Below are 26996 nucleotides of genomic sequence, written 5' to 3'. Positions count from 1 at the left end.
ATCGGATTTTTTTCAATAAACTGCTTTTTGAGGAAAATATTTTACCATCCAAAGGTTCTTCCATCATGAGATAAAGCTGAGTTGTTTAACTCAGTAGAATAAAGGCTGTATATGTGTAACATTCACAATGCCATGCTCTTCCAGAGGTTTCTGTAGGATGCTGACTATCCAACAAGTTTGGGCATGTCAACTGAATGGAAAAAGAAACTAAACCAAAAGTGAAACCAAGCTAGAAGTGTGGAATTAAAGGGGCAGTATGAACAAAATGTGGAGGCTATTAATAGTTTATACAATTAAGACATGCTGCTTTTAAACACCTACCTATTGCCATATAGTAAAACAAAAAAGATTTTTACTTACTTTGGGGTCCCCCCCTCACCCTGGCGTTAGATCGTTGCCCCTAGTTTCGTCCGTGTAACTATGGGCGCACATGCGCACTGCTCTCACTTCTCATTTTAATCGTGATTTATATTAAAAAAAACCTTTTGATTTAAATCAGTGATTTAAATCATGATTAAAATCATGATTTAAATCGATCCGATTTAAATAGAAAAAAATCTTTTGATTTAAATCGTGATTTAAATCATGATTTAAATCGGCGTGATTTAAATCAATCCACCCTGATTTTTTCTGCTGTTTTGGTGTACTTAATAAAGCTTTATATTATTACTATTTGGTGTAGTGTGCGGGCTTTTACGGTAGTGCCTTTTTTCTCTTTCTTGCTCATGTAGTTCATTACTACCGGCCCCTTGGCACCTCCCTGTTACTTTGACTATAGTTGTGCGCCTGGTTTCTCTTTATTATACACTGAGTGAGAGATGGCACACACAGGAGTCAAGACTGGCACACAAGCAGAAAGGGCAATATTAATCTCCCACTGTTTTAATTTTTTTTTTTTTTTTTCCAGGGACAATTTAGAAACCAAATAATAATAATAAAAAAAGGCTTTCTATGGCCCACTGAGTGAGAGATGGCACACACAGGGATGGCACTCTAGCAGAAATGCCAATCTTAATCTCCCACAAAAAAACAAAACAAAACAGGGACTGTCCTACAATTACTATCTCCCTGCAGTAATCTCAGCCAGGTATGGCAGGCAGCAATAAGGAGTGGACTGATGCACAAATTAAATAAAAAGTGTGGACAAACAAAAAAGATAGCTGTGCAGAAAGGAAGGAACAAGAGGATTTGTGCTTTGAAAAAAGCAGTTGGTTTCCACAGTGGCGTACACACAGCAACGCAGCTATCAGGGAGCCTTCTAGGGCAGCCCAATGAGCTACAGCGCTGAGGAAAAAAAAAAAAAAAAATGTAGCATCCACTGTCCCTGCACACCGAAGGTGGTGTTGGACAGTGAAAATCGCTACAGCACAAGCGGTTTGGTGGTTAGTGGACCCTGCCTAACGCTCTCCCTGCTTCTGACGAAGCGGCAGCAACCTCTCCCTAAGCTCAGATCAGCAGCAGTGAGATGGCGGTCGGCGGGAACGCCCCTTTATAGCCCCTGTGACGCCGCAGACAGCAAGCCAATCACTGCAATGCCCTTCTCTAAGATGGTGGGGACCAGGACCTATGTCATCACGCTGCCCACACTCTGCGTTCACCTTCATTGGCTGAGAAATGGCGCTTTTCGCGTCATTGAAACGCGACTTTGGCGCAAAAGTCGCGTACCGCATGGCCGACCCCGCACAGGGGTCGGATCGGGTTTCATGAAACCCGACTTTGCCAAAAGTCGGCGACTTTTGAAAATGAACGACCCGTTTCGCTCAACCCTACCAGTGAGTAATCCGGTATTTTCTTTTCACCACGACAGCACCCACTGAGAGATTTACAGAGACTATAGATTGGGTGGGTTAACTGAGTCGAGAACCGAAACCCCAAAGGTTAGATCAGAAGCAGCAGACAGGTCTAATCTGTAATGCTTATAGAAGGTATTAGGCGAAGACCAAGTTCCAGCCTTACATATAAGGTGTATTGGCACGTTCGCTCTCTGCCCAGGAAGTCGACAAGGCTCTAGTGGAGTGTGCTCCCACATGTAGAGGGGGATCTTTTCCCTTAGATCTGTACGCCAAGACTATAGCATCTCGGATCCAGCGTGCTCTTTGTGACTCTGGATCCCTTGTTTTTTCCCTGGAAAGACACAAAGAGCCCTACTCTTCCTCCAGTCCCTAGTTCTTTCTAAATAGGCTAGGACAGTCCTTTTAACATCTAGGGTATGAAGTCGTACTTCTTCTGGAGTTGAGTGGTTTTTATAAAAAGTAGGTAAGAAAATTTCCTGAGACCTATGAAAACTAGTGGCTACCTTAGGGAGATAACATGGATCTGTTTTTAAAATTATTCTGTCAGAAGTCACTGATCGGAATGGAGGATCTACTGATAAGGCATGGAGATCACTCACCCTTCTGGCAGATACCAATGCCACTAATAATATCGTCTTTAATGAGACATGTTTCAATGAGGCTGTCTGAAGAGGCTCAAAAGGACTTTGTGTCAATGCATCTAGGACTAAAGTTAGATCCCACTGAGGAACCTGTGGTATCTTAATTGGTTTTGATCTCTCGCATGCGGAAATAAACCTAGATATCCATCTATTGCCCGCCACATCAGAATTAAAGAGAGCTCCTAGAGCCGAAATTTGGACCTTTAATGTGCTAACCGAGAGTCCCAATTCAAGACCCTTCTGTAGAAATTCTAGTATTGAGAATATAGGAACTTCCGAAGAAAGTTGTGCAGTATGGAATTCAAGAAATTTCTTCCAGATTCTAACTTAAATTCTGGTAGTGGAAGGCTTTCTACTCCTCATGAGGGTATCTATTAACCCTCTAGAAAATCCTCTAAGATCTAGTAACCGCCTCTCAAATTCCAGACAGTCAAGTTCATGCCTTTTACTTGAGGATGTAGGAACGGACCCTGAGACAGAAGGTCCTTGGTCTGAGGCAGAATCCAGGGGTCCGTAAATGACATTGCCCTGAGCCATGAAAACCATGGCCTCTTGGGCCAGAATGGGGCAATCAACAGAACTCTTGCCCCTTCTTCCCTTATCTTTCTTATTACTATGGGCAGCAGATTCCACGGGGGGAATGCATAAGCCAGGTCGAATGTCCATGTTATATGCAGGGCATCGAATATGTCCGGATTGTCCTCTCTGCATAGAGAGGCGAACATTTTTACCTGACGGTTGGCTCTTGTGGAAAACAAGTCTATCTGGGGTACACCCCATTTGGCTGTTATTAACTTGAAGATCCTCTTGTTGAGCGTCCATTCCCCCTGATGAAGAGTGTGACGGCTGAGGAAATCGGCACGAAAGTGGTCTATGCCTCTGATATGTACTGCTGACAAGGATAGTAGATGACCTTCGGCTAACTCCATGAGGTCTGAAGCCACCCCCATAAGATTGTCTGATCGTGTACCTCCTTGATGGTTCAGATAGGCCACTGCGGTGGTGTTGTCGGAGAAGACCCTTATGCGAGAGCCTCTCAGCTGAGGGAGAAAGTGGAGTAGGGAATAAAATATAGCTCTCAACTCCTTCACATTAGAGGAATCATCAAGCTCTGATCTAGACCAGAGACCCTGAACCGTCTGATTCTGAAAATGCGCCCCCCAGCCTTCAGGACTAGCATCTGTGGTTATTTTAATGGAAGGAGTGATCACCCATAAAACTCCCTTCGACAGATTTCCCCAATTTAACCACCATCTAAGGGAGTGTACTACTTCTGATGTTAGAAGAATTGTTTTATCCAGACTTCCTTCCTTCTTAATGTCCTCTTGTAATACAAACTTCTGCAGCTGTCTAGTATGGAACTGCGCCCACTGAACCGCAGGAATACAAGAAGTCAGTGAACCTAATAAGGACATTGCACTTCTTAATGACATACTACGTTTCCTGATGGCTAAGCTCACCTTATGTATTATGGCGGTTTTTTTATCATCAGGAAGCCTACATATTTGGTCGACTGAGTCCAGAAGGAGCCCAAGAAACTTCTGACGTTACTGGCTGGAGCCTGGATTTCTCCCAGTTGACAATCCAGCCAAGTGTCTGTAGAGAAAACACCACTTCCTCCAACCTTTTCTCACACTGTAGGGAGCTTTTACCTACAATCAACAGGTCATCTAAATACGGAATCACAAGTGTGTCTTTTACCCGCAGAAAGGACATTAATTCCAATAATAATTTGGTAAAAACTCTCGGAGCCATGGATAAACCAAATGGCATTGCCCGGTATTGCAGATGACGAACCTGCCCATGTATAACCACTGCCACCCGAAGAAATTGCTGGTGTAACTGGTGTATAGGGAGATGGTAATAAGCATCCTTAAGATCTAGTACTACCATGTAACAATTTGGAAACAAATTTTTAATAGCTGAACGAATAGATTCCATTTTAAATGTTCTGGGTTTTATAAAGGTGTTTAACTTTCTTAGATTAATTATGGTTCTGAAAGAGTCATCGAGTTTAGTGATCAGGAACAAGGGAGAATAAAATCCCTTTCCTATCTGAGATGGCGGAACCTCTATTAAGACCTGTTTGGATATGAGGGATTTAACTTCTGCTTCAAGGGCCTCCTGCTGAGGCCTAGATTTCAAGGAAGTGAGAAGGAAGGAATCCGGAGGTGTTCGATTAAACTCTAAAAGAAGACCCGAAGATACTAAATTGATGGCCCATGGATTGACCGTTATCTCCTTCCATTGGTCTATAAATTTTAGAAGTCTAGCTCCCACTGGTGAAACAGGATCAACGGAATTTATCCGCTGGCTTAAAGGGGCGTTTATTGAATAAATTTCCTTTTTGTTTGAATTCTTTATTATTCCAACGGTCTTTAAAGCCTCCCTTCTTGCCGAATGGTGGCTTCCTGAACGCCCTTCTGTAAGAAGGAATAAAGGGATTAGGGAACCCCTTCTTCCTTTCACCCGCCTTAGTGAGTATTTCATCTAATACGGTTCCGAAGAGGTACTCACCCCGACAGGGTATGGCACACAACTTGGATCTGGACTGGACATCTCCTTTCCAGTTTTTTAACCATAAGGCCCGACGAGCCGTATTAGTGAGACTAGCTGTTCTGGCCGCCAGACGGAGCGAGTCTATAGAGGCATCAGATATAAATGCTGCAGCCCCCTTAATCAAAGGAATAGCAGCCCGCAATTTTTCCCTGGATACCCCAGTTTTGATGTTTTGGTCCAGCCAAACTAACATAGACCTGCTAGTAGATGTGGCTGAGATTGCAGGTTTAAAAGCAGTTACACAGGCCTCCCATGACTTCTTAAGAAGTGCGTCAGACTTCCTGTCCATAGGATCTGATAAGGAACCTTCATCTTCCACCGGTAGGGAGGAACGGCGGGAGGTGGATGCCACAGCCGCATCCACTTTAGGTACTTTGGACCAAGTGGTCAAGTCCTCATCATCAAAGGGGTACCGCCTTTTACACGAGACTGGTACAAATCCCTTTTGTCCCTTGCTCCATTCCCGCTTAACAAGGTCCTTGATGGCCTGATTTACCGGAAACACATGGCCTTTCCGCTGTGAAAGACCGGCGAACATAACGTCCTGATGTGTCTGAGGTTCCTTAGACTCTGACACCCCCATAGTACCTCTCACTGATTTAATCAGATTGTTCACACTGTCTGTAGGGAAACAGACCTAATCCTCGTCATCCGAGGAACCCGAGTTCTGAGAGATGTCTGAGTTAACCTCTCCACTTTCTGCTGATGTGTCTGCTGCAGGTGAAGGTTCTCTCCTGGTCCTCCTTTCAACACTCACAGCCGGACTATTTCCCAAGGACTGAAGCTCTTCCCTGATCATGAGACGTATCTCCTTCATTCTGACCGAATTCTCCTGCTGCAGGGTGTAATCTATGCAACTTTGACATAATTTTTTTATATAGGAGTCTGGTAGTGGCTCCTTACACATTGCACACTGCTTGTGCCTAGTTTTCTCCGTCCGCTTACCCTATAAGACGGAAGTAGGAGAAACTTCCATTAGCCCCCATAAAGCCAGCTACGCATTCACCCAGGGGTAAGGTTAAATACCGTCTGCCGGGTCGTACGATCAGCCTTTGGTGCAGAACGGCCTGACTTTTTCACCGATTTTTCAGTGGAATCACTCATTTTCGAGTGTCCACTGCCTTTCTTTTTTGCATCACCACTAGGTAGGATTAAATCCTCCAGTGGGCGCTCGATATCCTCCTGGGATGACATGTTGCGCACACACTAATGCTCTATCTGCCATATATAGTGTAGACTCCCTGAGGTGGACACACCTGTTCCTCCCCCTTTCCCCCTTTTTTTAGACTCCTGATGGGGGATGGGGTGCGCTCTAATGAAACAGCGGTGTAGTGAACCGCTACACCTGGAGACATTCCAACCCATACCTGTTCATAGGGAGTCCCCGAGTGCGGCATGTAGTTTTTTTTGTTTTTTTTCCCGTGCTACCGGAGGGTTAATCTTGCTGTCAGCTGACCTCGCGCCCCCGGAAGTTGAAGCATCCACTTCCGGGACGCCAGCCACACCGCGCATGTGCGCGCTCATCTCCCTCATGCGGCTGAAGCCACCGCTTACCGAGGCTGCCACGCTACCTCCGCCGCACCACCACCGCAGATAGAAAGGGTAAGGTGAAAGTTACCGGCGACCACTTACTTTATAGTAGAAGGGTTGTCCAAAATTGCGGGGGAGCGACACAACAGGAACCCAGCAGGGAATCTGTTGTTTATCCGGCATCATGCGGATGCGAAACAGAAGAGGGGGAACCCAACAGGAATATCCCGACTGACACTCACTCTGGAGCCCCTGCCGCTCAACAGAGACGTACAGGCGGCCATCCAGGCAAGCTTATCCACTTCTTAATTGTAGCAGAGCTTTCTCTCTGAGGTCTCCTTCCTAGGAACAGGAAACCAAACTGAGGAGCGAGGGGGGCCGCCCCTTTTATCTCTCTGTAGGTTTCCTGTTCCCAGGGGCGGATCCCCTCTCTCAGTGGGTGCTGTCGTGGCGAATAGAAAAAGCTACTTAAAGTGGCCACTTGCAAGTTGTTCTCCTGTTTGAATCTCCTCTGAAGAGTGGCATCATGAGCTCCTCAAAACAACTGTCAAATGATCTGAAAAAGATTATTCAACATAGTTGTTCAGGGGAAGGATACAAAAAGCTGTCTAAGAGATTTAACCTGTCAATTTCCACTGTCAGGAACATAGTAAGGAAATGGAAGAACACAGGTACAGTTCTTGTTAAGGCCAGAAGTGGCAGGCCAAGAAAAACATCAGAAAGGCAGAGAAGAAGAATGGTGAGATCAGTCAAGGACAATCTCAGACCACCTCCAGAGAGCGGCAGCATCAACTTGCTGCAGATGGTGTCACTGTGCATCGGTCAACTATACAACGCACTTTGCACAAGGAGAAGTTGTATGGGAGAGTGATGGGAAAGAAGCAGTTTCTGCAAGCACGCCACAAACAGAGTCGGCTGAGGTATGCAAACGCACATTTGGAGAAGCCAATTTCTTTTTGGAAGAAGGTCCTGTGGACTGATAAAACCAAGATTGACTTGTTTGGTAATACAAAAAGGCGTTATGCATGGCGGCAAAAAAAACACAGTGCGTTGTATAGTTGACCGATGAACACTGACACCATCTGCAGCAAGTTGATGCTGCAGCTCTCTGGAGGTGGTCTGAGGATTGTCCTTGACTGATCTCACCATTCTTCTTCTCTGCCTTTCTGATGTTTTTCTTGGCCTGCCACTTCTGGCCTTAACAAGAACTGTACCTGTGTTCTTCCATTTCCTTACTATGTTCCTCATAGTGGAAATTGACAGGTTAAATCTCTGAGACAGCTTTTTGTATCCTTCCCCTGAACAACTATGTTGAATAATCTTTGTTTTCAGATCATTAGACAGTTGTTTTGAGGAGCCCATGATGCCACTCTTCAGAGGAGATTCAAACAGGAGAACAACTTGCAAGTGGCCACTTTAAGTAGCTTTTCTCATGATTGCATACACCTGGCTATGAAGTTCAAAGCTCAATGAGGTTACAAAACCAAAAAAAGTGCTTTAGTAAGTCAGTAAAAAGTAGGTAGGAGTATTTAAAACAAGAAAATGATAAGGGTGCCCATACTTATGCACCTGTCAAATTTTGTTTGAATGCAGGTTGCACATTTTCTGTTAGTACAATAAACCTCATTTCAAGGCAGAAACATTACTGTGTCCAACAATTATTAGATATATGAAACTGAAAGAGCTGTTGCAAAAAAACAATTTTTATAAAACATAAAACATTAAGCTTAAGATTAATAGGGGTGCCCAAACTTTTTCATATGACTGTATATACAGTAATATATATATATATATATATATATATATATATATATATATATATATATTAGATGGTGGCCAGATTCTAACGCATCGGGTATTCTAGAGTATGCATGTCCACGTAGTATATTGCCCATTTACGTAGTATATTGCCCATTTACGTAGTATATTGCCCATTTACGTAGTATATTGCCCATTTACGTAGTATATTGCCCAGCCACGTAGTATATTGCCCAGCCACGTAGTATATTGCCCAGCCACGTAGTATATTGCCCAGCCACGTAGTATATTGCCCAGCCACGTAGTATATTGCCCAGCCACGTAGTATATTGCCCAGCCACGTAGTATATTGCCCAGCCACGTAGTATATTGCACAGAGCCACATAGTATATTGCCCAGCCTTGTAGTATATTGTCCAGCCACGTAGTATACAGCAGAGCCACGTAGGATATTGCCCAGTGACATAGTATATTACCGAGGCACGTATAGGGCCAAAAATTAAAAAATAAACATACTCACCTAACGATCCGAGGGCCCCTTGTAGTGTATCATACTCACCATTCTTGTCGCTGCTCCTCTGCATCCTGCCTCTTCTCTTCCTGGGATCCTGTGCAGATGGTAGTGGTCGGCTTCAGGAAAATGGCCGCTGGATGCTGCGCGTGCGCAGATCGAGATCGCGGCGGCCATTTTCCTGAAGCCGAGTTCCATTGCAAGTGCCAGGGCTGGTGGGAGCAGGACCTATGAAGACGTCGCGGTCACATGACCGTGACGTCACGGCAGGTCCTTGCCGCACACCAGCCCTGGGACGGGACCGCACCGCAAGCTGACGCTTGTAATGGAGCGGTCCGGGGAGCGTGGCGAGGAGCGAGAAAGGCGGCGGAGGGCGAGTATAGCAGGTTTTTTTTTTTAATTTATTATTTTTAACATTACATTTTGTACTATTGATGCCGCATAGGCAGCGTCAATAGTACAAAGTTGGGGACACACAGGGTTAATAGCAGCGGTAACGGAGTGCGTTACCCGCGGCATAACGCGGTCCGTTACCGCCGGCATTAACCCTCTGTGAGCGGTGTATGCGGGCGCCGGCAGTGAGTGCGGGGAGTAAGCGGCCATTCTTTTTCTGGACTGTGCGCGTCGCTGATTGGTCGCGGCAGCCATGACAGGCAGCTGCCGAGACCAATCAGCGAACGAATAACGGTGACAGACAGAAGGACAGACGGAAGTACCCTTAGACAATTATATAGTAGATATATATATATATATATTTTTTTCCATACAGCGCTAGATAGCAGAGAAGCCGATAATTCAATTGCCGGCTTTTCAATTCTTCTTCCCAAACCCGACAGGATATGAGACATGGTTTACAAGCAGTAAACCATTTCATATCCCTTATTTTTTTTTTACATATTCCTCATTAGTAATGTTACAAGTGTATGTGTGTAAAATTTGGGGGATCTAGCTGTTAAACTAAAGGGTTAAATCACGGAAAAAATTGGCGTGGGCTCCCGTGCAATTTTCTCCGCCAGAGTGAGAAAGCCAGTGACTGAGGGCAGATATTAAATAGCCTATAGAGGGACCATGGTTATAGGACCTCCCTGGCTAAAAACATCTGCCCCCAGCCACCCCAGAAAGGGCACATCTGGAAGATGCGCCTATTTTGGCACTTTGCCTCTCTTCCCACTCCCCTGTAGCGGTGGGATATGGGGTAATAAAGGGTTAATGCCACCTTGCTATTGTAAGGTGACATTAAGCCAAGTTAATAATGGATAGGCGTCAATAAGACACCTATCCACTATTAATCCAAAAGTAGGAAATGGTTAAAGGGAACCTGTCACCTGAATTTGGCGGGACCGGTTTTGGGTCATATGGGCGGAGTTTTCGGGTGTTTGATTCACCCTTTCCTTACCCGCGGGCTGCAATATTGGATTGAAGTTCATTCTCTGTCCTCCGTAGTACACGCCTGTGCAATATATATATGTGTATTGCACAGCCCACGTAGTATACAGCACAGCCCACGTAGTATACAGCACAGCCCACGTAGTATACAGCACAGCCCACGTAGTATACAGCACAGCCCACGTAGTATACAGCACAGCCCACGTAGTATACAGCACAGCCCACGTAGTATACAGCACAGCCCACGTAGTATACAGCACAGCCCACGTAGTATACAGCACAGCCCACGTAGTATACAGCACAGCCCACGTAGTATACAGCACAGCCCACGTAGTATACAGCACAGCCCACGTAGTATACAGCACAGCCCACGTAGTATACAGCACAGCCCACGTAGTATACAGCACAGCCCACGTAGTATACAGCACAGCCCACGTAGTATACAGCACAGCCCACGTAGTATACAGCACAGCCCACGTAGTATACAGCACAGCCCACGTAGTATATAGCACAGCCCACGTAGTATATAGCACAGCCCACGTAGTATATAGCACAGCCCACGCAGTATATAGCACAGCCCACGCAGTATATAGCACAGCCCACGCAGTATATAGCACAGCCCACGCAGTCTATAGCAATGTGGGCATCATATCCCTGTTAAAAAAAGAAATAAAAAAAAAAATAGTTATATACTCACCTTCCGGAGCACAAGGATCCAAGCGATGCTCGTCGCCCGCTCCGGTCCCGAGTGCATTGCGGTCTCGCGAGATGATGACGTAGCGGTCTCGCAAGACCGCTAAGTCATCATCTCGCGAGATCGCAGCATGGAGCATCGGGAGGAGCGGGTAAGGCCTGTTGACGATCCGGGGGCCAACGGACGGTGAGTATTTAAAGATTTATTTTTTTTATTATTATTTTTAGCATTAGATCGTTTTACTATTAATGCCGCATAGGCAGAATGAATAGTAAAAAGGTGGTCACACAGGGTTAATAGCAGCGGTAACGGAGTGCGTTACCTGCGGCATAACGTGGTCCGTTACCGCCGGCATTAACCGTGTCAGCGGTGAGCGTAGGGGTGTATGCGGGCGCCGGGCAGTGAGTGCGGGGAGTAAGGAGCGACCATTTTCTTCCGGACTGTGCGCGTTGCTGATTGGTCGCGGCAACCATGACAGGCAGCTGCCGAGACCAATCAGCGAACGAATTACCGTGACAGAAAGGACAGACAGAAAGACAGAAGTACCCCTTAGACAATTATATAGTAGATAGATAGATAGATAGATAGATATATATATACACCCCTATACTATGTGTAGACATTTATTCTACCTATTCTATTCTAACCTGTCAGTGTGATTTTACTGTACACCGCACTGAATTGCCGGCTTTTCTCTATAACACCGCTGCGTATTTCTCCCAAGTCACACTGCTGGTCCGTGTGTAATCCGTATTTTTCTCGCCCCCATAGACTTTCATTGGCTTATTTTTGCGCAATACGGTGACAAACGCAGCATGCTGCGTTTTTCTACGGCCGTACAAGACCGTATAATACGGACCAGTAAAATACGGCAGATAGGAGCTGGGCCATAGAGAATCATTGTACCGTATGCAATCCGTATTTTCTGCACCTCTCATACGTCCGATAAACTCGCTAGAGTGAGGCCGGCTTTAGTCAGACACTGGAAGGGGTTAAATAAGCGAGATTTCAGGTTTTCAGCTCCTGGTGTGGAGGCGATAGCACAATCATATGGCGCCATATACTAGACGTCCGGTAACTGGTGATAATTCCCTCATGTGTGGGGTCTATTTGTCTCCAGAGAAATCACACGTTACATCCCACACATAACACTGTGTAGAAAAGGCGGCGTGAGGTAATTGTGCCAGTAGTGAGGGGGAATAATGGCGGAAATGTCACTGACTGAGGAGAAGTCTCCATGTAGCGTCTGCACTGCGGATCTCATTCCCTGAGGCCCCTGATTACCTGACCCGACTCCGCCCCTCCTGTGACCTCATCACAGGTCCTGTGGTGGAGGTTGAGCCTAGAGTGTATGGGCTCCTTCCAGGTCCTGACTGCAGCCCATACAATCCAAGCCCCCATCGGACGTCCAACCCCCCCACCCAGCACACATCTCCTTCGGATGTCCACCCCCCACCCAGCTTAAACCCTCTCCAGCCCCCCCAAACCCAACCCATAAGCAGGTCGCCCCCCAATAAAAGGGATCCCGCAGTAAGCAGCAGGTCACCCCCCCCAACAAAAGGGTTCCATCCGTAAGCAGCAGGTCGTCCCCAAATCCCACCACAAGATCCCCCCCAATAGCCAGCAGCAGGTCACCTCCCCACATTCCACGACAAGCAGGTCGCACCCCTCAAGCAGGTCACCCCCACATCCCACCACAAGCAGGTCACCCCCACATCCCACCACAGGGGTCCCCTAATAGCTTGCAGCAGGTCTCCCCCCCCCCCACATTCCACCACAAGGGTCTCCCCCAATAGACAGCAGGTCACGCCCTCCCAAAACCCGACCACAAGCATGTCGCCCTCAAACCCCACCACAGGGGTCCCCCCAATAGCCAGCAGGTCGCCCCCACTAAAAAGGGTCCACCCCTTAAGCAGCACGTCACCTCCAAACCCCACCACAGGGGCCCATCAATAGCCATCAGCAGGTCACCCCTCCACAAGCCGGTCACCCCCACTAAAAGGGGTCCCGCCACAAGCAGGTCGCCTCCACAAACCCAACCATAAGCAGGTCACCCTCACTAAAAGGGGTCCCCCGCACGCAGGTCGCCCCCAAATCACACCACAGGGGTCCCACCATAGGGGTCACCCCAATAGCCAGCAGCAGGTCAACAGGTCACCCCATAAGCAGCAGGTCACCCCTAAATCCCACCACAGGGGTCCCCCCAATTGCCAGCAGGTCACCCCCCCCCCACAAGCAGGTTGCCCCCCACTAAAATGGGTCACCCCCAATAGCATGCAGCAGGTTGCCCCCCCACAAGCAGGTCAGGGGTCCCCCAATAGCCTGCAGCAGGTCGCCCCCCCCCCCTCACACAAGCAGGTCGCCTACCACAGGGGTCCACCACAACAGCAGTCCCCCACCCACAAAATAAAACACAATAGCCAGCAGCAGCAGGTCCCCCCAAAATCTCACCACATGGGTCTCCCACGAAAGGCAGCAGCAGCAGCCCCCACCAAAATTCCACCGCAGGGGTCCCCCATAATAGCCAGCAGCAGCAGAGCCCCCTTAAAATCCCACCACAGGTCACTCCCCACACAGACAAGTAGGTCGACCACCACAGGGCCTCCACCCAATAGCGAATAGCGATCGGCAAGTAGCATTTTTCACCCTGAAACCACTGACCTCCATGGCGTCCACAAGCTGTCATGCTGCTTTCATTTGCCGCCTTGGTAAAAAGACAATACGCCCATGATGTAAACTCAGAACACGCCCCCTCCCGATAGGACACGCCCCCGGAAATGACATCACACCGTGAAGGAGCCCATACAGTCTAGCAGTTACCATACACCGAGGCCCCTGATCACGTGACCCCTGACTCCTCCCCTCCTGTGACCTCATCACAGGTCCTGTGCGCACAGAGCAGCCATATATGTGGAGTGCGGCTCTGCAGGTGGAGGTAGGTGGTGGAGATTCCCCATTACTGAGCGCGGGGGACATTAACCCCTTCAGCCCTAGAACTTTTTTGTTGTTGCCACTTTATAAGAATCATAACGTTTTTGTTGTTTCCTGTAATAGATACATACGACCCAACTATGGAGAACAGGAAGTGAGGGAGCGGATTGTTCTCCTAGTACAGGCCCCTTTCTTGGCCTCACACCGTGTAATGCCCCCATTATGCCCTGTAAGCAGGGTTCTGCCCCACACCCAGCTGCCTCGGGCACTTTACCATGAGCTGGTACCTCAGATTCTTCCCCGCACCCCTTTCCTTTGCTTGGCGCCAAATCTGTTCTGCCTTTGGGGCTCTGGCCTTTATAATATCAGTAACTGCGTCATCAAGGTCTCCTGACCAGGTGCACCATCTAGACTCTTCCCTCCGGAAACCCTCCCTCTTCCCATTGATGTCACATGGTCCCGTCTGGACGGCAGATAGCAGTCTGTACAAATGCAGCACAGCCCTGAGGAGTCTTTTCTATGACTCTCCTTTTTACACCCCTATGCAATATATATGATGCCGCTCACACAGTATAATGTTTCCACAGTACTGGCATCTCTCGTAAAAAAGGTATTTTCACACTACCGCCATACCGCCACACACAGTATAATGTTCTCATAGTACCGCCATACCCCCACACACAGTATAATGTTCTCATAGTACCGCCATACCCCCATACAGTATAATGTTCCTACAGTACCTCCATCCCACCACACACAGTATAATGTTCCTACAGTACCTCCATCCCACCACACACAGTATAATGTTCTCATAGTACCGCCATACCCCCCCACACAGTATAATGTTCCTACAGTACCTCCATCCCACCACACACAGTATAATGTTCTCATAGTACCGCCATACCCCCACACACAGTATAATGTTCTCATAGTACCGCCATACCCCCACACACAGTATAATGTTCTCATAGTACCGCCATACCCCCACACACAGTATAATGTTCCTTATAGTACCGCCATACCGCCACACACAGTATAATGTTCTCATAGTACCGCCATACCCCCACACAGTATAATGTTCTCCTAGTACCGCCATACCCCCACACACAGTATAATGTTCTCATAGTACCACCATACCCCCCCCACACAGTATAATGTTCTCATAGTACCGCCATACCCCCACACACAGTATAATGTTCTCATAGTACCGCCATACCCCCGCACACAGTATAATGTTCTCATAGTACCGCCATACCGCCACACACAGTATAATGTTCTCATAGTACCGCCATACCCCCGCACACAGTATAATGTTCTCATAGTACCGCCATACCCCCACACACAGTATAATGTTCTCATAGTACCGCCATACCGCCACACACAGTATAATGTTATCATAGTACCGCCATACCCCCACACACAGTATAATGTTCCCACAGTGCCATCATCCCACCACACACAATATATTGTTCCCACAATAGTGGCTTCCCACAGACACAGGATAATGTTTCCACAGGACTGGCATCCCCCTTATACACAGTATATTGTCCCCACAGTACCGCTATCTCCCCACTTTCTATTGTTCCCACAGTACTGCCCCCTACATGCACAATATGGTACCATCCACCTCACTGACTACCTCCGACCACTGATAATTAATAAAATACTTAGCCTCATTCTTAGTGCAGATACTAATGAACCCAGGATCTATGAGATATTTACCATACAATAGTTGGATAGGCAGGAGTGTATCGTCCATAAAGGTAGCTCAGTAGGTTGCTATGATGCCTATGAATTGACAGTGCTCAGTGGGGTGTGGCATTGGTCACTCTCTCCTTCCCATCATCACAATTTCAGCGATATCCACATTCCCATGACGGTAAAACCACTGAATAGATTAGTGAATCAGGGACTCGAAAGCTCCTGATCCACCATTCAGCCTTCGCTTCTGAGTCTGAGACTCCGCGCACTGCAGGCACAATGACGTCACTACATCACACCTATAGTATGGAGCCTCAGTACTCACAACGCACAGACCAGAGCAGCGAACCTCAGGAACCGGGTTGGCTGAGTAGTGTGTGAGGTTTTTTTAATCAAATTTCAGGAATTGTGGGGGCATCATATTAAACCCTTTCTGACATTGGACGTACTATCCCGTCGAGGTGGGGTGGGCCCGTATGACCACCGACGGGATAGTACGTCCAGCGCGATCGGCCGCGCTCCCCCTGTGACTATCGCAGCTGACATCCGGCACTATGTCCCAGGAGTGGTCACGGACCGCCACCGGCACATTAACCCCCGGCACACCGCGATCAAACATGGTCGCGGTTTTCCGGCGGTACAGGGAAGCATCGCGCAGGGAGGGGGCTCCCTGCGTGCTTCCCTGAGACCCCCGGAGCAACGCGATGTGATCGCGTTGCTCCGAGGGTCTCTTACCTCCTCCTCGCTGCAGGTGCCCGGATCCAAGATGGCCGCGGCATCCGGGTCCTGCAGTGCAGGAGGTGGCTTACCGAGTGCCTGTTCAGAGCAAGCGCTGGTAAGCCTGCAGCACTGTAAGTCAGATCGCCGATCTGACAGAGTGCTGTGCAAACTGTCAGATCAGCGATCTGTGATGTCCCCCCTGGGACAAAGTAAACAAGTTAAAAAAAAAATTTCCACGTGTAAAAGAAAAAAAAAAATTCCTAAATAAAGAAAAAGAAAATATTATTCCCATAAATACATTTCTTTATCTAAATAAAAAAAAGCAAACAATAAAAGTACACGTATTTAGTATCGCTGCGTCCGTAACGACCCAACCTATAAAACTGTCCCACTAGTTAACTCCTTCAGTGAACACCGTAGGAAAAAAAAGACGAGGCAAAAAACAACGCTTTATCATACCGCCGAACAAAAAGTGGAGTAACACGCGATCAAAAAGATGGATATAAATAACCATGGTACCGCTGAAAACGTCATCTTGTCCCGCAAAAAAACGAGCCGCCATACAGCGTCATCAAAGAAAAAATAAAAAAGTTATAGTCCTCAGAATAAAGCGATGCAAAAATAATTATTTATTCTATAAAATTGTTTTTATCGTATAAAAGCGCCAAAACATGAAAAATGATATAAATGAGATATCGCTGTAATCGTACTGACACGAAGAATGAAACTGCTTTATCAATTTTACCAAACGTGGAACGGTATAAACGCCTTCCCCAAAAAAAGAAATTCATGAATAGCTGTTTTTTTGTCATTCTGCCTCACAAAAATCGGAATAAAAAGCGATCAAAAACTGTCACGTGTCCGAAAATGTTACCAATAAAAACGTCAACTCATCCCGCAAAAAACAAGACCTCACATGACTCTGTGGACCAAAATATGAAAAAGTTATAGGTCTCAGAATGTGGAGACGCAAAAACTTTTTTTGCTATAAAAAGCGTCTTTTAGTGTGTGACGGCTGCCAATCATAAAAATCCGCTATAAAAAATGCTATAAAAGTAAATCAAACCCCCCTTCATCACCCCCTTAGTTAGGGAAAAATAATAAAATTAAAAAAATGTATTTATTTCCATTTTCCCATTAGGGCTAGGGTTGGAGCTAAAGTTAGGGTTAGGGTTTGCATTACATTTACGGTTGGGATTAGGGTTGACATTAGAGTTAGGGGTGTGTCAGGGTTAGGGGTGTGGTTAGGGTTACCGTTGGGATTAGGGTTCAGTTAGAATGGGGGAGTTTCCACTGTTTAGGCACATCAGGGGCTCTCCAAACGCGACATGGTGTCCGATCTCAATTCCAGCCAATTCTGCGTTGAAAAAGTAAAACAGTGCTCCTTCCCTTCCGAGCTCTCCCGTGCGCCCAAATAGGGGTTTACCCCAACAAATGGGGCATCAGCGTACTCGGGACAAATTGCACAACAACTTTTGGGGTCCAATTTCTTCTCTTACCCTTGGGAAAATAAAAAATTGGGGGCGAAAAGATAATTTTTGTGAAAAACTATGATTTTTTATTTTTACGGCTCTGCATTAAAAACTTCTGTGAAGCACTTGTTGGGTCAAAGTGCTCACCACACATCTAGGTAAGTTCCTTAGGGGGTCTACTTTCCAAAATGGTGTCACTTGTGGGGGGTTTCAATGTTTAGGCACATCAGGGCCTCTCCAAACGCAACATGGCGTTCCATCTCAATTCCAGTAAATTTTGCATTGAAAAGTCAAATGGCGCTCCTTCCCTTCCGAGCTCCGCCATGTGCCCAAACAGTGGTTTACCCCCACATATGGGGTATCATCGTACTCGGCACAAATTGTACAACAACTTTTGGTGTCCATTTTCTCCGGTTACCCTTGGTAAAATAAAACAAATTGGAGCTGAAATAAATTTTACCCTTCGCCACGACAGCACCCCACATGAGAGAGAGGGATCCGCCCATAGGAACAGGAAACCTACAGAATAAAAGGAGGCGGTCCCCTCTCCTCCTCAGTTTAGGTTTCCTGTTTCTATGGGAACCCGAAGTACCTGCAGTTCAAGAGGATTCCTGGGCCATGCACCCGCCTGCGTCAGTGTCTGTGCGAACGGCAGGGGCTGCGGTGCCAGAAGCAGCGGCGGGGGATCCACTGTTTGCAGACTCCCCCCTCGTCTGGTCGGTAGCCATGGTCCGGGTTCAGTACCGCTGGTCCGCCCGGCTCCATGAGGACGCGCGCGCTCAGCGGCCGGCTTTTTATCCAGCAGCCGCCGCATGGTAAGGAGGAGCGGCGCGTCTAACCCGGAAGTCGCTGGAGCACTTCCGGGTTGGGTCCGGGGAGGCAGGAGATTCGGCGCCAAATTTAAAAGTGCAGCGCTAGCGTCGGCCGGTGTGTGTAAGTATGGCTTCACCGGCCGATGTAGCGCACTTGCCTGCAACAGAGCGGTCTCCCAGCAAGGAGACAAGCGCCAGGAGCAGCACCAAAAGTGGAGATCGATCTCAGGGAAAGCGATCTGCCACCAAACAGAAGGATGTTTCATCAAAGAATCCGCCTCCAGAACCGGTACCTTTCAGCTTCACTGGGTGAGTTTTAAGAGTCTCATCCCATATGCTGATATATGTTCCTCCTGTATCCCCTTCCTCTAGACTAAGAAAAGGACACATAAAACCAAACACAGAGAATGTGCCTTATGTTTACAACCCCTGCCGGACTCATATACTAAGAGATTATGTGCAGAGTGCATCATATTGACTTTACGGCAGGAAAACGTAATGACTCCGTCTGACGTTAGAGCCATAATACGTGAAGAAATGCAGGGTCTGGCGCATACAAGTAGCGCCAGTACCCGTCAGCCTAGCCGGTCCTGATCTCCAGCCAGCTCAGAGTCAGAGGTAGTACAAAAATCCTCTGACGAAGAGGAATCTCAGCCAAGTTCATCGGAATATGAAGGAGGGCTTTGTCTACCAAATAGTAGCGTAGACAATTTAATAAAAGCCGTCAGAAGCACGATGGGGTGCCCAGACGAGAAGGGAAAGAAGTCAGCGCAGGACATCATGTTTGCGGGGTTAGGGCAGAAAAAACGGAGGTCCTTCCCCGTCATACCCACAATTAAGGAGCTGGTTAAAAAGGAGTGGGAGCAACGGCATACAAGAGGATTCTTAACATCCTCTGCTAAGAGACGCTACCCCTTCAGTGACGAAGAACTTAATTCTTGGCAAAAAATACCAAAAGTTGATGCTGCAGTGGCCTCAACTTCTAAACAATCGGTCTTGCCTGTTGAAGACTCGGGGACTCTAACTGATCCGTTAGAAGGCAGAAAGGCAGAAGCCTTACTTAAGAGGTCATGGGAGGCTAATACGGGGGCATTCAGACCAGCCATTTCTGGCACCTGTACTGCAAGATCGCTGCTAGTATGGACAGAGCAGCTGGAGGAACAAATTAGAGGTGGAGCTTCGAGAAATACGATTCTATCGAAAATCCCTCTAATGAAAGAGGCAGTAGCGTTTCTAGCGGATGCCTCGGTGGATTCGCTACGCCTAACAGCCAGGTCAGCCGGCCTAGTGAACACAGCCCGGCGAGCACTCTGGTTGAAAAATTGGAAAGGGGATGCACAAGCCAAAGCAAAACTTTGTGAGATCCCCTGCCAGGGAGAGCCTTCAGGAGACGCCCCTTTACCAGGAACAAACCTACTGAGCAAAGGGAGCGCTGGGAGACAAAGGATCCAAAACAAAGAGGTGCTCTGTTTTCCGGATCCTATAACCAAAAACGTAGCAAGTACCGTTAATTATGAAGTGGGCGGTAGATTAAAATATTTCTTTTCTAAATGGAAGCTGATAACATCTAGTCTTTGGATTCTGGACATTATTGAAAACGGATTAAAATTAGAATTTGATAGAATCCCTTGGGATTCTTTTATAGTAACATCTCCAAGAGGACGACAACAGCAAGAAGCTCTAGAATCAGAGATCCTGTCGCTTCTATCTAAAAAAGTATTGATAGAGGTTCCCCGAGGTCAAGAAAAGAAGGGGTTCTATTCCCCTTTATTCTTGATCAATAAGCCAGATGGTTCCTTTAGAACCATCATAAACCTTAAAAAACGAAATTCCTTTTTGCGTAACCATACTTTCAAAATGGAATCCATTAGTTCTACCATCAAACTTTTGTTCCCTAGGTGTGTCATGGCCGGGATAGACCTAAAAGATGCCTACTATCATCTTCCCATACATGCTGAACACCAGCAGTATCTAAGAGTAGCAGTCATCCTGGAGGGACAGGTTCGTCACTTTCAATATGTAGCAATGCCATTCGGGCTTTCTATGGCCCCCCGCATCTTTACAAAAGTGATGTTAGAGGTGATGGCTCATCTACGCCAACGGGACACTCTGATAATACCCTACCTGGATGACTTTCTAGTGGTAGGAGATTCTGTTGCTCAATGTAAAATACGGTTGTTTAACACAATCTCATCCCTGCAGGAGTTGGGTTGGATTGTCAACTTCGAAAAGTCCAGACTGAATCCAGACACTACTCAAATGTTTCTAGGGATCCAGCTAGACTCCGTAAGTCAAAAAAGCTTCCTCCCGCATTCAAAGAAAACGACTATACAGTCAAAGGTGTCAGAAGCAATAAGAAACCCCTACATGACACTAAGAAAGGCTATGTCATTATTAGGATCATTGTCCTCATGTATTCCAGCTGTACCATGGGCTCAATTCCATACCCGCCAATTACAGTACGAAGTATTGTCAGTCCAGGGACGGAAAGGACACCTAGAGAGTAAACTAACTCTCTCTAGAGAGGTCATACAGTCTCTATCCTGGTGGCTAGATATGGGACACCTTTCAGGGGGTGTACCTTGGATAGTAGATCCATCCAAAATAATTACTACCGACGCCAGCCCTACGGGGTGGGGTGCACATATGGAGGATAATGTGGTCCAGGATACCTGGAATCAGGCAGAATCATCATGTTCTTCAAATTGGAAAGAATTAACAGCGGTAGAAAAAGCCTTAAATTATTTTCTTCCACAGATTTGAGGAGCACATGTAAGAGTTTTCTCAGACAACTCCACCACAGTGGCCTATGTAAACCGTCAGGGCGGTACACGGTCAGGAAGTCTGATGACCATCGCAGGAGAGATCTTTCAGTTCGCAGAGACTCATCTTGCGTCCCTAACAGCCCTACACATCAGAGGAATAGAAAATACCAAAGCGGACTACCTCAGTCGAAACATGCTACGCCAGGGAGAATGGTCCTTAAACAGAGACGTGTTCAGAGTAGTAACAAGAGCATGGGATATGCCTCAGATAGATCTATTTGCCACAAGAGGCAACAGACAGGTAGAAAGATTCGCTTCCCTGAACTCCATGGATCATCCAGACATGCTGGACTCTCTACTGTTATGACCCCAATGGCGAGGGTCTCAGAGGAACGTGGAAGTCTGCAGAATACAAAAAACCAGCTCATAGGGCATTGGTAACTGGGTTGACCATATATCTACTCCTAACGCCAACACTAGAAGTAGCCGGGGATCATTCCTACGATGATTCTAGATGACACGCTCCAGCCGGAGAATCTAACTACCCCTAGTAGAGGAAAAACAAAGACCTTTCTTGCCTCCAGAGAAGGGGACCCCAAAGCTGGATAGAAGCCCCCCACAAATAATAACGGTGAGGTAAGAGGAAATGACAAACACAGAAATGAACCAGGTTTAGCACAGAGAGGCCCGCTTACTGATAGCAGAATAAAGAAAGGTAACTTATATGGTCAACAAAAACCCTATCAAAATCCACACTGGAAATTCAAGAACCCCCGAACCGTCTAACGGTCCGGGGGAAGAACACCAGCCCCCCTAGAGCTTCCAGCAAAGATCAGGATATAGATTTGGAACAAGCTGGACAAAAATACAAAACCAAAACAAATAGCAAAAAGCAAAAAGGCAGACTTAGCTGATATAACTGGAACCAGGATCAGTAGACAAGAGCACAGCAGACTAGCTCTGATAACTACGTTGCCAGGCATTGAACTGAAGGTCCAGGGAGCTTATATAGCTACACCCCTAACTAACGACCCAGGTGCGGATAACAGGAATGACAGAAAAACCAGAGTCAAAAAACTAGTAACCACTAGAGGGAGCAAAAAGCGAATTCACAACAGTACCCCCCCCTTAGTGAGGGGTCACCGAACCCTCACCACGACCACCAGGGCGATCAGGATGAGCGGCATGAAAGGCACGAACTAAATCGCCCGCATGAACATCAGAGGCGACCACCCAGGAATTATCCTCCTGACCATAGCCCTTCCACTTGACCAGGTACTGAAGCCTCCGCCTGGAGAGGCGAGAATCCAAGATCTTCTCCACCACGTACTCCAACTCGCCCTCAACCAACACAGGAGCAGGAGGCTCAGCAGAAGGAACTACAGGCACAATGTACCGCCGCAACAAGGACCTATGAAATACATTGTGAATAGCAAACGACACAGGAAGATCCAGACGAAAAGATACAGGATTAAGGATTTCCAATATCTTGTAAGGCCCAATAAAACGAGGTTTAAATTTGGGAGAGGAGACCTTCATAGGAACAAAGCGGGAAGAAAGCCATACCAAATCCCCAACGCGTAGTCGGGGACCCACACCGCGGCGGCGGTTGGCAAAGCGCTGAGCCCTCTCCTGTGACAACTTCAAGTTGTCCACCACATGATTCCAGATCCGCTGCAACCTATCCACCACAGAATCCACCCCAGGACAGTCAGAAGGCTCCACATGACCTGAAGAAAAGCGAGGATGGAAACCAGAGTTGCAGAAAAAAGGCGAAACCAAGGTGGCGGAACTAGCCCGATTATTAAGGGCAAACTCAGCCAACGGCAAGAATGTCACCCAATCGTCCTGATCAGCAGAGCCAAAACACCTCAAATAAGCCTCCAAGGTCTGATTGGTTCGCTCCGTCTGTCCATTAGTCTGAGGATGGAAAGCAGACGAAAACGACAAATCAATGCCCATCCTACTACAAAAGGATCGCCAGAACCTGGAAACGAACTGGGATCCTCTGTCTGACACAATATTCTCAGGGATGCCGTGCAAACGAACCACGTTCTGGAAAAACACAGGAACCAGATCGGAAGAGGAAGGCAGCTTAGGCAAAGGAACCAAATGGACCATCTTGGAGAAGCGATCACATATCACCCAGATAACGGACATGCCCTGAGATAGCGGAAGATCAGAAATGAAATCCATGGAGATATGTGTCCAAGGTCTCTTCGGGACAGGCAAGGGCAAGAGCAAACCGCTGGCACGAGAACAGCAAGGCTTAGCTCGAGCACAAGTCCCACATGACTGCACAAATGACCGCACATCCCTTGACAAAGAAGGCCACCAAAAGGACCTGGCCACCAGATCTCTGGTGCCAAAAATTCCCGGGTGACCTGCCAACACCGAGGAATGAACCTCGGAAATGACTCTGCTGGTCCACTTATCCGGGACAAACAGTCTGTCAGGTGGACAAGACTCAGGCCTATCCGCCTGAAATCTCTGCAACACACGTCGCAGATCCGGAGAAATAGCTGACAAGATAACTCCATCTTTAAGAATACCAACAGGATCAGCGACTTCAGGAGCATCAGACACAAAGCTCCTAGAAAGAGCATCGGCCTTCACATTCTTTGAACCTGGTAAATACGAGACAACAAAATCAAAGCGGGAGAAAAACAATGACCAGCGGGCCTGTCTCGGATTAAGGCGTTTAGCAGACTCGAGATACATCAGATTTTTGTGATCAGTCAAGACCACCACACGATGCTTAGCACCCTCGAGCCAATGACGCCACTCCTCAAATGCCCATTTCATGGCCAACAACTCCCGATTGCCCACATCATAATTTCACTCGGCAGGCGAAAACTTCCTAGAGAAAAAGGCACAAGGTTTCATAACAGAGCAACCAGGGCCTCTCTGCGACAAAACGGCCCCCGCTCCAATCTCTGAAGCATCCACCTCAACCTGAAAGGGAAGTGAGACATCGGGCTGGCACAAAACAGGCGCCGAAGTAAACCGGCGTTTCAACTCCTGGAAAGCCTCCACGGCAGCAGGAGCCCAGTTGGCTACATCGGAGCCCTTCTTGGTCATATCCGTCAAAGGTTTCACAATGCTAGAAAAATTAGCGATAAAACGACGGTAGAAGTTAGCGAAACCCAAGAATTTCTGAAGACTCTTAACTGACGAGGGCTGAGTCCAATCAAGAATAGCTCGGACCTTGACTGGGTCCATCTCCACAGCAGAAGGGGAAAAAATGAACCCCAAAAAGGGAACCTTCTGTACACCAAAGAGACACTTTGAGCCCTTGACAAACAAAGAATTTTCACGCAAAATTTTAAAGACCAACCTGACCTGCTCCACATGTGAATCCCAATTATCAGAAAAAACCAAAATATCATCCAGATAAACAATCAAAAATTTATCCAGATACTTCCGGAAGATGTCATGCATAAAGGACTGAAAAACTGAAGGCGCATTGGAGAGCCCAAAAGGCATCACCAAGTACTCAAAATGACCTTCGGGCGTATTGAATGCGGTTTTCCATTCATCACCTTGCTTAATGCGCACAAGGTTGTACGCACCACGAAGGTCTATCTTGGTGAACCACTTGGCACCCTTAATCCGGGCAAACAAGTCAGACAACAGCGGTAAAGGATACTGAAATTTGACAGTGATCTTATTTAAAAGCCGATAATCAATACAAGGCCTCAAAGATCCGTCCTTTTTTGCCACAAAAAAGAATCCCGCACCAAGAGGGGAAGAAGACGGACGAATATGTCCTTTCTCCAGAGACTCCTTGATATATGAACGCATAGCGGTATGTTCGGGTACCGACAGATTAAACAGTCTTCCCTTAGGAAATTTACTGCCAGGGATCAAATCTATAGCACAGTCACAGTCCCTATGAGGAGGCAGAGCACTGGACTCAGACTCACTGAAGACATCCTGATAATCAGACAAATACTCCGGAACTTCCGAAGGCGTAGAAGAAGCAATAGACACAGGCAGGGAATCCCCATGAATACCACGACAGCCCCAACTTGAGACTGACATAGCCTTCCAGTCCAGGACTGGATTATGGGTCTGTAACCATGGCAGCCCTAAAACAACCAAATCATGCATTTTATGTAAAACCAGGAAACGTATCACCTCGCGGTGTTCAGGAGTCATGCACATGGTAACCTGTGTCCAATACTGCGGTTTATTTGCTGCCAATGGCGTAGCATCAATACCCCTAAGAGGAATAGGATTTTCCAATGGTTCAAGAGTAAAACCACAGCGCTTAGCAAATGACAGATCCATAAGACTCAGGGCAGCACCTGAATCTACAAACGCCATGACAGGATAAGACGACAGTGAGCAAATCAAAGTTACAGACAGAATAAATTTAGGTTGCAAATTACCAACGGTGACAGGACTAACAACCTTAGCTATACGTTTAGAGCATGCTGAGATAACATGTGTAGAATCACCACAGTAGTAGCACAAGCCATTCTGGCGTCTATGAATTTTCCGCTCATTTCTAGTCAGGATTCTATCACATTGCACCGAATTAGGTGTCTGTTCAGACAACACCATGAGGGAATTTGCGGTTTTGCGCTCCCGCAACCGCCGGTCAATTTGAATAGCCAGTGCCATAGTATCATTCAGACCTGTGGGAATGGGAAAACCCACCATAACATTCTTAATGGCTTCAGAAAGGCCATTTCTAAAATTAGCGGCCAGAGCACACTCGTTCCAATGTGTCAGCACGGACCATTTCCGAAATTTTTGGCAATACACTTCAGCCTCGTCCTGCCCCTGAGACATAGCCAGCAAGGCCTTTTCAGCCTGAATCTCAAGATTGGGTTCCTCATAGAGTAAACCGAGCGCCAGAAAAAACGCATCAATATCAGCCAATGCCGGATCTCCTGGCGCCAGCGAAAAAGCCCAATCCTGAGGGTCGCCCCGTAAGAACGAAATAATAATTTTTACTTGCTGAGCAGAGTCTCCAGATGAACAGGGTCTCAGGGACAAAAACAATTTACAATTATTCACGAAATTCCTAAACTTAAACCTGTCTCCGGAAAACAGTTCAGGAATCGGTATTTTAGGTTCTGACCTAGGATTTCTGATAACATAGTCTTGTATGCCCTGCACACGAGTAGCCAGCTGGTCCACACTTGTAATCAAGGTCTGGACATTCATGTCTGCAGCATGCATAGCCACTCTGAGGTAAAGGGGAAGAAGAAAAAAAAAAAACTCAGAATCTTCTTTCTTATAATCCCTCTTCTGCAATGCATTAAACACTTAATACGGGCCTGGCAAACTGTTATGACCCCAATGGCGAGGGTCTCAGAGGAACGTGGAAGTCTGCAGAATACAAAAAACCAGCTCATAGGGCAGTGGTAACTGGGTTGACCATATATCTACTCCTAACGCCAACACTAGAAGTAGCCGGGGATCATTCCTACGATGATTCTAGATGACACGCTCCAGCCGGAGAATCTAACTACCCCTAGTAGAGGAAAAACAAAGACCTTTCTTGCCTCCAGAGAAGGGGACCCCAAAGCTGGATAGAAGCCCCCCACAAATAATAACGGTGAGGTAAGAGGAAATGACAAACACAGAAATGAACCAGGTTTAGCACAGAGAGGCCCGCTTACTGATAGCAGAATAAAGAAAGGTAACTTATATGGTCAACAAAAACCCTATCAAAATCCACACTGGAAATTCAAGAACCCCCGAACCGTC

At 47.1% G+C, this 26996-nt stretch overlaps 2 protein-coding genes and 1 long non-coding RNA gene across 7 annotated transcripts in view; 1 reads left to right on the top strand and 2 right to left on the bottom strand.

Annotated features, from left to right (window-relative positions):
• The window catches only part of LOC143766640 (uncharacterized), a 38060-nt gene extending 24437 nt beyond the window's left edge, over positions 1 to 13623 (bottom strand). For all 4 annotated transcript variants that reach the window (XR_013213611.1, XR_013213610.1, XR_013213609.1 and 1 more), the window contains exon 1: positions 13533 to 13623. This is a non-coding gene — a long non-coding RNA (uncharacterized LOC143766640). The remainder of the gene's footprint in view (positions 1 to 13532) is intronic.
• The window catches only part of LOC143766657 (uncharacterized), a 1190188-nt gene that overhangs the window by 444686 nt on the left and 718506 nt on the right, over positions 1 to 26996 (bottom strand). The gene's annotated exons all lie outside the window — the stretch shown is intronic.
• LOC143766658 (uncharacterized) overlaps positions 13714 to 26996 on the top strand; it is a 113589-nt gene continuing 100306 nt past the window's right edge. For both annotated transcript variants that reach the window (XM_077254485.1, XM_077254484.1), the window contains exon 1: positions 13714 to 13806. In XM_077254485.1, the coding sequence (XP_077110600.1) occupies positions 13780 to 13806 (27 nt within the window). In that variant the 5' untranslated portion in view covers positions 13714 to 13779. The remainder of the gene's footprint in view (positions 13807 to 26996) is intronic.

This window comes from Ranitomeya variabilis, chromosome 4 (assembly GCF_051348905.1).
Source record: "Ranitomeya variabilis isolate aRanVar5 chromosome 4, aRanVar5.hap1, whole genome shotgun sequence".
NCBI lineage: Eukaryota > Metazoa > Chordata > Amphibia > Anura > Dendrobatidae > Ranitomeya > Ranitomeya variabilis.
This window is presented reverse-complemented; position numbering and strand designations above follow the sequence as displayed.